Source organism: Apodemus sylvaticus, chromosome 21 (genome assembly GCF_947179515.1).
Source record: "Apodemus sylvaticus chromosome 21, mApoSyl1.1, whole genome shotgun sequence".
Lineage (NCBI taxonomy): Eukaryota > Metazoa > Chordata > Mammalia > Rodentia > Muridae > Apodemus > Apodemus sylvaticus.
The window spans coordinates 24,373,694-24,386,743 of NC_067492.1; the positions used below are offsets into that span (position 1 = coordinate 24,373,694).

Here is a 13,050-nt window from a genome sequence, read left to right on the forward strand (position 1 = left end):
AGTGCTGCCAAGCCGGGCAACCTCAGTGCAATCCTGAGAACCCACATGGTGGAAGAAAGAGAACTTGCGCACGCAAACACACACACACACACACACACACACACACACACACTATGTTACAAATCAAGAAGGAAAGTAAGAGGCAATATATCTTAGGACAGAGGAGCCTACTCAAAAATTCTTTATCCATTAGATCTAAATCTGTTAAAAATGGCTTTGTATGAGTCAACATGGCCAAGCCTATAATCCCAGCACTTGGAAGGCTAAGGTAAAAGGATCAGAAATACCTATGACAAGCATAGTGCCTTTAGTCCTGGCACTTGGGAGGCAGAGGCAGGCAGATTTCTCTAAGTTGGAAGCCAGCTTGGTCTGCATAGTAAGACCCTGTCTCAAAAAAATGTAGGACCATACTAAGAGTTTCTCTCTTCCCGAGTCCAGTACAGGAACAGAATAATCAAATTCCTTGGGGGTAGAGGGAATGAGTCAATGAATGGCAAAACAATAAAGTTCATTTTTTGAAATAAGTTTTCATACTTGTTAGACTAACAGGACCATATAATTACCATATATAGTCATTAAGCCAAAATCTCAATGAAGCTTTATAAAATACAGATTACATGGGAGGAAAGCATTATGACCACTCAAGACTATTAATTATGGTCAACCAAAATCATTTGCATTCATCTGAACTAAAATATAATTGGAAATAGGACCTAAAAGGAAAGAGCAAAGAAATTAAGATGAGTCTATAAAATTTCAATTGAGGAATGATTCAAGATCTGAAAAGCTGCCTTTTCCTGGCTGCCATCTGACAGCTAAGTTACAAGGAAGCAGTTTAAAGAATTAAAAACACCTTTGTTACAAAGATTTATAACATACCAGGATGAACTACTTGGGAAATATGAAGTGTTCCAGCAGCATTATATGCCTACCTGAAATGAACTTACCTAAGTCACATCACTAACTCTATGACTCAGTTACAATTTACCCTACAAAACCATCTAATAGCCTAACTCTGAAGAGGGGTTTGCAACTGAAGATGCATTCAGTGCTGAGCATACTGGCACATACCTATAATCCATCCATATACTTGGGAAGTAGAAGCAAAACAAATGACAGTTCAAAGCTAGCCTGTCCTACAGTAAACTAGTCTCAAAACAATTCAAATTTCAAAATATATTTTTCATATATTCTGATACTTCATTCAATCCTTACAAGAGGAATATTCTGCCTACCACAAATGGGTAAGCTGTGATCAGCTTTGACTCTACCTTTCCACTATGCTGAATTTAAACCTTTCCTGAAAGGTTCTAAGAGCCAAGGTAAGGGCTCAGAACAGAGTCAGTAACAGAGTACTCAGTAAGCCATCCAAGGCCCTGGGTTCCACGCTCAGTACTATCTAAAGCAAATAAAAACAACTACATGCCAAATATAGACAGTTCAACTAGACAACTGTTTCAAATGGGTCTGGAGAGATGGCTCAGTAGTTGAGAACTAACTGGCTATTCTTCCAGAGGACCAAGTTCTATCCCCAGCACCCACGTGACAGAGTTCATAGTCCTCTACACTCTAGTCTCTGGAAATCCAATGTCCTCTTCTGGCCTCTTTCATGGGCACCAGGCACACACAGACTTACAAGCAGGAAAAACACCTATGCACTTAATTTCTCTTTTTAAGTTTCAAGGCCAGCATGGTTCATATGAGTTCCAGGCAGCCAGAACTATATACTTAGACTCTGTCCTCTTAAAAGTTTCAAGTACTTCAAAACGAAAATATATAATACTACGCTCTGACCTGATCTCACACAAGTATCTATTTATAGGTAACAGTCACTAACAGACCTTCCTTATTAAAGACACTTGGTGTGAAATTTTCTTTTAATGAAAACAAAGGCTCCTAAGTTTGAGAGAAAAACTGAGTGGTGGGGGTAGAGGGAAGGTGTTCGAACCTAAGGCTCACAGTGCTAGATAAGAGCTCTACAATTGGTCTGTATTTCCAGCTCCCTTTTTGCCTTTTATTTTGAGACAAAGTCTCCTTAAGTTGCCCAGGCTATCCTTGAACAAACTGAATAGGTCAGGAAGGCCTTGAACTTTTGATTCCACTTGGCTTCCGGAGAAGCTGGGATTATAGGCCTCTGCCGATGGGCCTAGGTAAAAATACTCCTGCTATCACAAAAGCCAAAGAATGAATAAAAGGGGCTATTTTCTGAAGACATTCCTTAAATCACAAAACTACAATTTTAAATAAAAGAATTATTTGTTTTTTCTTTATTAACATTGTAAGCTGTTCTGAATTCACTAAATTTAAGAATTATTATTGTGGTTGAACTCCAACATGGCCAATGATTCCACCAGCCTGGTATTCATACCCAAGTGTAATAATAATTCCCTTCTCAGTTGAATGTGGCCTAGACTTAGTGACTAGCTGCTAATAAACTGAATGAGACACAAATGATTGGAGAAGAGGTCATAAAAAACATGGTGACTTCATTCATTTTCTCTGTATAAAGAAGCACACATGGAAATAGAAGTCATATGAGCTTAGTTAGAAGTATATCCTTTGGCTCTAGACAAGTCTTCAGAGACTGTCCAGCCCTATCTAACTGTTTGACTGTAATGTAACCTCAGGAGAGGCCCTGACCCAGAACCACAAAGCTACAACAATCCCAGATTTGTGTAAGGGAGCATGAGAAAATTTCTTGGCTTGGCTGAAACATTACCTTAACCATAAAGGCATTCATATGTACACAAACATTTGTTAAAGTGAAACTTATGCCATTAAACTAGGAGCGTTTTATTATATTTAAAGTACATTTCAATAATGTTGACCTTTTCCCAAGGTTACTGAACTCTTGAGATAAACAGATGACGGGTCCCTTTAAAAAGCAGTCTGCTAAGCTCTGGGAGTTCAGGGTAGTCAGTAAGGAAACAGACACTATAAAAACAAGGAAACATCACAAATCCAGATGTCCTAAATTGAGCAAACCTGTTCCTTACTCCATCCATACACACACACACACACACACACCCCTCAGATGATAGCACCCATATTTCCAGTTGTTCTAGCCAAAGAGGTGGAGTTGTTCTTAGCACTCTCATTCCCGCCCACTGCACCCAATCCATAAACAAAACAGATGGCTTTATTTCAGAACACTCACCTCTCACTACACCTCTACTGCCTTGCCAAGATTACTTCAATAGCCAAACTGGTTTCCCTACTTCACTTTGGCCCTCACATATTATCAACCTAGAATGCTGAGTGAGCCTGTCAAAACCTAACAAACCATACCACTCATCTGCAAAGAACCCTGAAACCACTCTCCATTTCATTCAGAAGAAAAGTCCATGTCAAACCTGGTGTAAGGGTTCACACACTTTACCCAGGATACTGGAGGCCAGGAAGAGTATCAGAAGTTCAAGACCAGACTCAAGTATATAGCAAAGTCAAGATCAATCTGACCTATGTGAGACCCTGACTTTAAAAACTAAAGCAAATAAACCAGGAGAAACTAAAAAATAAAAGTAAAAAAACAAAACAAAACAAGCGGGGCAGTGGTGGCGCACACCTGTAATCCTAGCACGCTGAGAGGCAGAGGCAGGCGGATTTCTAAGTTCGAGGCCAGCCTGGTCTACAGAGTGAGCTCTAGGACAGTCAGGGCTACACAGAGAAACCCTGTCTCGAAAAAAACCAAATCCAAAAAACCAAAACAAAAGAACAACAACAACAAAAAAACCCCAGCACCTGTGGGCAGATGAGCCAGCTCAGCGGGCGAAAACACTTGCTGTCTGCCTGATAACCCATATCAATTCCCAGGACTGACACATAGAACACACTCCTACAAGGTATCCACTGACCTCCACATGGATACACATAATCACATGGATATATACAGATAAAAATATAATTAAAAAAAATCTTGTCAGGGCTGGAGAGATGGCTCAGCAGTTAAGAGCACTGACTGCTCTTTCAAAAAGTCTTGAGTTCAAACCCCAGCAACCACATGATGGCTCACAACCATCCATAAAAAGATCTGACGCCCTCTTCTGGAGTGTCTGAATACAGCTACAGTGTACTTACACATAATAAAATAAATAAATCCTGTTTGTAGTGATACACAGCTTTAGTCCCAGCACTTGGGAGGCAGAGGCGGGCAGATCTCAAAGCCAATCTAGTCTTCAGAGTAAGTTCCAGGACAGCCAGGGCTACAGAGAAACTGTCTCAATAATTTAAGCATGTGTAATCTCAGTTCTTGTTTTATTTTCTTTATCTCATCTACTACTCCCATCCTAGTCTAATCTGGCCATACTGGCCTATTTGCTGTTTATATACCATATCGTGTGTGCTCCTACTCTGGCTCCTTTAATAGTAAAAAACCTTTCTTTTTTCCTTATCTACAACAATTCCCCTAGAGCCTACATGGCACATCATTTCCTAATCTTCTCTAGGGTTTGTAAAAATAATAGCTTCTCTCCCAATACCACCTATTTAAAATTGCAAATATTCCTGGTCACTTATTAGTCAAGAGAAATAAAGATTTGGGAGGTAACTAGGTTAAAGCAATGGGATTAATGCCTGTAATCCCAGTACTTGGTGGTATAGAGTTCAAACAAGGTGGAAAAAAATGAGATGATACTCATTTGGTATCTGATAAAAGGAATTAACATTGGAAAATAATTAGCATTATTTTCAGGAAAGTTCTTCTAATTGTTTTTTTGGTAGTCAATCCTAAACCTGTGGAGACAGAAAATCTAGTGAATTAAAAACAAAAAACAAAAAAACAAAGCATAAAAAGGGAGAAAGAACATATTTGATTCCATAGTCTGAATGACAAGGATGAGAAAACCTAGTTAGTAATCTTTAGTCAACCGAGTACTTTATCTTAGCAGCACACAGCAATATGCTAGGAGGGTGTTTGTTTTCTGCATTTCTTTTGTTGGCAAAACTATGTATGAAAGATCTGTCATCTATATGTAAACTTAATTTATCACATGAAAGACCCTGATTTTGGCTAGCATTACCACATTCTTGGACTGTAGCCCCACCCCCTTGTTTATGTGCAGTATTTAGCCCTCTAGACACAACTACAGAGGTGAACAGCTGCAACAAGAAAGCAGGCCCGCAAAACTGACAATATTACCATCTGTCTTTCTTGTAGAAAACAAACTTCTAAAACCAGTATTAATAAGACATAAATTTCCTGATATTGTACATGTTTTATCATTTGCTACTAAAATTGAAACACTGTGAATACTAATTTTCATTTTCCAATTAGACAAGTTCATACAACAAAGTTTATGTAACTATTACTCATTGTTTTATACAAATCCTGCAGTCTTTCCCCTTTCAATCTGGATTGGCTGATTACCCATAAAAGATAAAATATAACATCACAGAACGAAACAAACAAAATCCTTCACTGTACTTAAAACTGATAAATCTTTTAATTAGTGCATATGCTGCTGTTTCTTTTTAGTTGTTGATTTTTTTTTAAAAGAATTATTTTATTATTTGTATTGGTAGAGGTAGAGAGATGTATCTGAACACCAGAGGACAACTTTTTTGGGTCCCAGATCTTCTACTTTTGTTTTTAGGCAGGATCTCTCCTGCTGTTTCTGCACCTGCGATACTTCCTCCACCAGCTTCCAGTAGATCCTCTGGGCTCCACCTCCCACCTCATGGTAGGAGTGCTGAAGCTGTGGTGATGGCTACAGTTCTGGGCCTTTTAGAAGGATTCTGAAGAGGTGCCAGGCACACATTCTTACCTGCTGAGTCAACCTCTCCAATATTGTTTTGTTTTGAGACAGGGTTTCACTGTAGGCCAGGCTGACTTGGAACTCACTAAGTCCAGGAGCTGTCCCCAAACTAAACAGGCAAAATCTGTCATTCCACAGGCAAATAACTCAAAAATTTTTGCTACTCATAATGACACTTCAAAAAATAATTTAGCATGTTGCTAGAAACAGGAATGATAACATACTACAAGCAGGGTGTGGTGGAACACACCTGTAACCCTATCAGTCCAAGGTGGAGTCAGGAGGAGTGTGAGTTCTAGATTGGCCACAGCTACAAGAGACCATGTCTCAACTCAAAAACACCCCAGAAAAACAAATAAAAACCCCAAACACCAACCAAAAACAAACAAAACCATTCTACAGAGGAAACAGAAATACTGAGTATACAATTGGATACAAAAGTTCTTCAATTTTTTTTCCATGAAATCAACTCCTGAACTTTTTAAAAAATGTTTTATTCTTTAAAGTTTCATAGATTTAATGATATATATTTATATCTGACTCCTTGATCAAAGATCAACCAATCTAAAATTTTTATCAAGTAATATAGAAATTTTTAATAGCCATCAGTATAAGTATTCCCACCCATATTTTTTTTTAAAGGTTTATTTATTGTTATATGTAAGTACACTGTAGCTGTCTTCAGACACACCAGAAGGGGGCATCAGATCTCATTACAGATGGTTGTGAGCCACCATGTGGTTGCTGGGGTTTGAACTCAGGACCTTTGGAAAAAGTCCTGAGCAGTCAGTGCTCTTAACCACTGAGCTGTCTCTCCAGCCCCCGACCCATATTTTTTATAAATTCTACTTCTAACATAAAAATTGTAAGGCATATTTAAGTTCCCAGAAACTTTTCTTAAATAGAAAATAATATTTTCAAGAGTTTTCTTATTTTTTAAAAATCAAATTTGCTATATTAACAAAATAGTTACCTATATAATTTATTTCTAAATACAGAACCTTTAAGAAAAAGAAAACAACTTTTAAACATAATTGTGTCTGGTCCCATCATTCCCCCACCGCCAAATTTCACAGGACTATAGTAACATTTTAGTAGACACAAAAATTTTTTTAACTTTTAAAGAAATGAAAAACTTGAGTATTAAATGGAGGATATTACCTTTCTATAAGAACTTCCCATGATAATTATTACATATGAAATAGGAATCAAATGTTATAAGTTATTAAAACCATTTTACATTCTTTTAACATGAAAACAAATCTGATCATACATCTGGGTAGTCAGACTAATAATTGTATTAAAATGCAAGTAATCAGACAATAATAAAACAATCAACAATATCTGAAATTGCAAAAAGATGTTTCTTACCTTGCCTGCTTCTCTTTCTAAGTCAACATATTCCCGGCTAGGTGTTTGTCGCTGTTCTCCCTGCCAGCTGGCCGGAAAAAACTGGAGAGACAGATTGGTTCCTGTAGCCACAAAAGCCTTTTAGAAAAATCAATACAAACAGGATCAGAAGCAGGACATTACATAAATTATGCAGGCAGTCATTTATTTTTACATCAGTTTATGTCTTAAGCCAGGCAGCACCAAGAATACTTAAAAGTAAAAAACATGCACTCATCATTTTTCTTAAGTATTAAGTTACAAACATCTGATTCCACTTTAAGGACATTTGCCATTGGCTGCTTAAATATAAAATCAGACATGGAATCAATACTTTATTTCGGGTCATTTTTTTGATGACGTTAGGAACTCAAATTGCTTGTGTCTAACCAGAATCTCTACCCTTGCATTTAAACTTTATTTTCAAATGTGAAAATCACTCACGGTTTTGAATTTAAAGCATAAAGTTGTATATATGAGATTTTTTTCTTGAGTTTTGTGTGGCATGTTTAAAAAAATACAGTATTTAAATACATTTTAAAAACATAATCTCCAAAGCCCATGATAAAAAATTGTAGGTGTGATATCTTTGACTCTAGCAGCACTCTGGAGACAGAGGCAGGTGGCTTGCTATAAATTCAAGGTCAGCCTAGTTTATAGTGAGTTCCAGGACAGCTAGGGCTACAAAATGAGAGCCTGTCTGGAAAAAAAAAAAGTAAGATGGTAGAGCTCAAAACAAAGAACAATCTAAAACCATCTCTAAAAGTGTCAAAATGTCATATTATATAGTCTCTGAGCAACTTAACTTTAACTTCCCCACAAACAAAACCATAAACACCATTATTCCTCTTTCCTAGAGATTTACAAAGAAATAAGTAAAAGCTGTATTTCAAAAGAAAAAAAGTATACATTTTCAGCTTTGCATAGTGACACATGCCTTTAATCCCTGCACTTGGGAAGCAGAAGCGGGCAGATTTCTCTGATTTTGAGGCCAACCTGGTCTATACTGTGAGTTCCAAGACAGCCAGAGTTACATTTGAGACATCTTGAGAAAACAAACAAACAACAACCACCAAAAAAACAAACCCAATACATTTCAGGGGCTGAAGAAATGGCTCAGAAATGGTTCTTAAGAACATTGTCTACTTTTCCAGAGGACCTTAGTTCAATTCTTTCTAAACATTCTTGTGGAGGTTCCCAATTATTTATAACTCCAGTTCTAAGGGGGTCCAATGCCCTTTTCTGGCCTCTGTGAGCATGAAATGCACATATCTGAAGGCAAAATGCCTATATACATAAAAAAGTTGCAAAGTCATCTAGGTATAAACTCCTCTTTGCTGGAAGCAGTTTTATTTGGTTATTAAACTTCGAAGCATCAATTCCTTTGAAACATAATCTTCATTTGAAAGCAAGGGGCTTATAATCAGGGGATTTGCTCAAAGTCAGTAGATGATACATTTATCCATTAGTTCTCTCCACCCCCAGGATTAACAACTTCAGAGAAGGGAGCTTCACTATGCAGCCCAAACTGGCCTTGAATTAATCCTGTTTCCTCTACACCTATTTCAATTACTAGTACTGTAAGTACATTTCATCAGCTTAACCACTCAATCTCTCAACTGGGTACGTTTTACCCATTAAAAGCCCCACCGATACAAGCTCAAATGAAAAGCATTCATAAATTCAAGTTCATCCTTGGCTAAATCTTAAGTTTAAAACCAGCCTTGGCTATATGAAACCCTGTCTAACTCCATCCTCCCCCCAAAATGAAAACCATGATTGTAGAAAGAAATCTGACTAGGCTATATGACTTAAGGCATACTTCAGTTCCCTTGTTTATTAAGCTTAAAAAAGTACCAATGTGTGTACCCTAAATGTATGCTGGATAATATCAGAGAAATAATCCCTCCCCAACAGAATATCCTTAACTCAGTATGAAGCCAGGCTGTTCAAATTCAAGGCAGTCTTCCTGTACCCAGGTCCTGTGATTGCCAGCATGAGCTGACATGGAAACTAAGCTTTGTCTTTGGAGACCTATCTGGCTATTCTGCCCAGGCTTTCTTCAAACCCCAGGGCCTAAGTAATCTTTTTCACTCAGTTTCTCCAGTACTAAGACGATAGGCTTACAGGCACAAAGCCTACACACACAACCAAAGAGAAATTACTGAGAGCTAAGTTTCTTAGCCTTAGAAAAAGACATTTTCAGAGCAGAAAGAAATCAGGTTAAATTCAGCATGTGAAACATGTTTTTTGATAGTTGTTAAGAGGCTAATTCCTCAACCTCTAGTGCTCCAAATCAGCTCTGCACCAAGACACTACAAATCCTGTTACCTCACTTACCTCACATCCTGTTTGAACAGCAACCTCAGACTGTTCCTAAGTAGGTGTCACTCACACCTGTAATTACAGCACTCAAGATGCAGAGACAGGACAAACAGAAGTTCCAAGGTTAGCCTGTGTTACAAAAGATCTTATCTCAAAACACAAATAAGGGGCCTGAAAGATGGTTCAGGGGATAAAGGTGCAAAGCAACTGACTTTCACCTTCTGTATCCACATGGTGGAAAGAAAACTGATTCCAGGTAAAGTGTCCTCTGATTTCCACTACTACAGCATTCATGTGAGAGTGCCCACATGCATGTGTGCCTGCCTCTTGTACATGTGTACAATAAATTTAATATTAAAAAAAGTTTCTGGGGCTGGTGAGATGGCTCAGCGGTTAAGAGCACTGACTGCTCTTCCCAAGGTCCTGAGTTCAATTCCCAGCAACCACATGGTGGCTCACAACCATCTGTAATGAGATCTGTTGTCCTCTTCTGGTGTGTCGGGAGACAGCTACAGTGTATCCATATACATAAAATAAATAAGTAAATAATAAATAATTAAAAAAAAAAGTTTCTGTTTCCCTAACTTCATGCCTACTATTTAAAGATTCCTCTCATGAGAAAGAAAAGTGGCAAAACTGATAAGCAAATACTGCAACCCCATCTTTTTTTCTTCTTTCTTTCTTCCCTTCCTTTCTTCTTCTTCTTTTTTTTTTTTTTTTTTTTTGGTTTTTTGGTTTTTTTCAAGACAGGGTTTCTCTGTGTAGCCCTGGCTGTCCTGGCACTCACTTTGTAGACCAGGCTGTCCTGGAACTCAGAAATCTGCCTGCCTCTGCCTCCCAAGTGCTGGGACTAAAGGCGTGCGCCACTACCACCCAGCGAGACAGGATCTTTTTAGGAATAATTACACATATAAAAGAACTGGGAACTCTGAAAACAGAAAAATGGCACACTTTGTTTTAGAACCCCCATACTTCTAACCATTCAAATTTCAGGATTAAAAGTATATATTAGTGAAAAAGTTTTTTAAACAAAGGGGGGGGGGTGAGGGGGCTGGAGAGATGGCTCAGCAGTTAAGAGCACTAACTGCTCTTCCAGAGGTCCCAGCAATCACATGGTGGCTCACAACCATCTGTAATGGGATCCTATGCACTCTTCTCGTGTGTGTCTGAAGACAGCTATAGTGTACTCATATAAATAACAATAAATAAATCTTTTTTAACACGCACACACACTCTTACTTTTCTCATAGTAGAATTTTAACTGACAAGTCATCTTTTCCCTCTTAATTATTTCTTGTTGTATTATTAGTCTTAAAGACATTTCCAACATGTTTACTCTAAGAATTGATGACTAGACCGTGCTAGCACATGGCTTCAATCCCAGCACTCAGGAGGCAGAGGCAAGCGATCTCTGAGTTCAAGGCCTGCCTGGTCTACAAAGTGAGTTCCAGGATAGCTAGTTCAGAAGACATAAATTTCAGGCATTAAATTATATAACCTCTAAATTCAAACCTCAGATATTCAGGTATCTTTGATGCAAAATAAAAAAAAAAAAAAAAACAAAAAAAACCCTATGATTTATACTCAGAAGATATTCAGAATATATATGGTCTCTACTTCTGAGACCTAAGAGTCCTCCATAAGTTTTTTTTTTTTTTTTTTTTTGGAGAAGGGCTAGGATAACCTCAACTACTGGCTATAGCAGCCCTAGCCCAGAGGATCCTATATTTAAATGTGAGGAAAAAGAATCAGTTCAAGGCCATCCTCAGCTACATGCTGAATTTGAGGCCAGCCTGGGCTACTTGAGAACTTGTCTACTGCCCCTGTTCCTAAATCCATCAAAATAAATATAGGTAACTAAATCCTAGCTAGTCAGAAGGCGCAAAGAGTTGCATGGCGGTGACCTACTGGAAGGCAGAGGCAGGAAGATCTCTGTGACTTTGAAGCCAGCCTGGTCTAAGGAGCTAGTTCCAGGATAGCCAGGACTACAGAGAAACCCTGCCTCAATGGGGAAAGATCAGAAGTTCAAATCAACTTAATTAAGACCCTCTCTCAAAGTTTAAAATACAATTTCTTTTCAAAAGGGTCAGGGATACAGCTCAGTTACATAATATTGTCTAGCAAGCTCAAGACCATAGGGTTCAATTCTTAGCACTGGGGTGCTTGGGAGAACAGGCAACAACTAATTACTCAGCAAAGGGCCAATGATTAAGGTAAAGGTTCTTTTTTTTCCTATATTCTTTATTTACATTCCAAATGCTTTCCCCTTTCCTGGCTCCCCCCTCCCCAAGGTAAAGGTTCTTATAGCCAACCCTGAAAACATAAAGCCAAACCCTAGGACCCACATGGTGATAGAATCAATTTCTTAAGTTATCCTCTGACCTCCACCCGTTCACCATGACTTTGTGCCCCCTCCACTAAATCAAAATGTGTTTAAAAAGAACAAATTAAAAAATAAAATACTTGTGGAGCCAGTCCCAATGGATACATTTATAAAACACTCCTCCTGCACCTAAGGCACAGGGAACACAGAGGAAGAGAATGATTATGATGAGACCGTGTTTCCTAGTAATGTCAGAAGCTATACTCATAAAGTCTCACCAAGATGACTGCCCAACCAGAACTGAACAAGGATGACACTGGACATGCCAATGAGGCTGGGGACAAGCCCACAAGGACCCAACCCTACACACAGAGGCAAGGCAACCCAGGGAAGCGGGAGTGGGAGAAGTGGCCTCCCTTGGGAGGAACACACCAACTGGCAGTCCTGTGCCACATGGCAAGTCTTGAAAACATACATAAAAGCAAGTGTACAGACTCACCAGGTTATATGTGGAAACATATGTATGTACACATCAGAACACAAGGACAAAGGAGAGTGAATTTGAAGAAGAGTAAAGGGCAAATGGGAAAGCCCTCCTGGAGGAAGAACAGGAGAGGGAGAAATGTAATAGTATCATAATCTCAAAAAGACTCAGTATGGAATGAAAAAATAAATTACTCAACAAAATTAGACCTGTAACTAGGCACGGAGGCTCACACCTGTAACCTCAGCACACTGGAGACTGAGACAGGAGGACAGCTGTGCAAACCAGGCTAGCCTGAGCTATAAAGTCGTGTTTTCGAGAAATAAAAAATAAAATGAAGAAACTATTTCCCAAGCCAGCTTGGAAAAAGGAAAATAAGAAAAAGGGGGACAAGGCTTGGTGAGATGGCTCAATGAGTGAAGATGGTTGCTGCTAAGACTGACAACTTTAATCCCTGGGATCCACATGGCAGGAGGAAACTGCTGTCCAACCACCATGTATGCCCTGGCACACGTGCACATACTCGTGCACACCCAAATAACAAATAGATAAAATGTAAAAAACAAAATAAAAAGATATAATATCATAAATGCAGATCTTACAGATTTAATCCCCTTCCCTCCCTCCCTCCCTCCCCTACTCCCTCCTCTCTCCAGGGTCTGTTTTGTAGTTCTAAATACCCTGGATCTCACTATGCAGACCAGCTGGCCTCAGACGCAAAGCGATCAGTCTGCCTCTGTGTCCTGAGAGCTGGGATTAAAGGCATTTGCCATTAA

General features: G+C 38.7%; 1 protein-coding gene across 2 annotated transcripts in view; it reads right to left on the reverse strand.

Annotated features, from left to right (window-relative positions):
- Positions 1-13,050, reverse strand: part of Cbfb (core-binding factor subunit beta) — a 41,202-nt gene that overhangs the window by 25,578 nt on the left and 2,574 nt on the right. For both annotated transcript variants that reach the window (XM_052166284.1, XM_052166285.1), the window contains exon 3: positions 7,125-7,241. In XM_052166284.1, the coding sequence (XP_052022244.1) occupies positions 7,125-7,241 (117 nt within the window). The remainder of the gene's footprint in view (positions 1-7,124; positions 7,242-13,050) is intronic.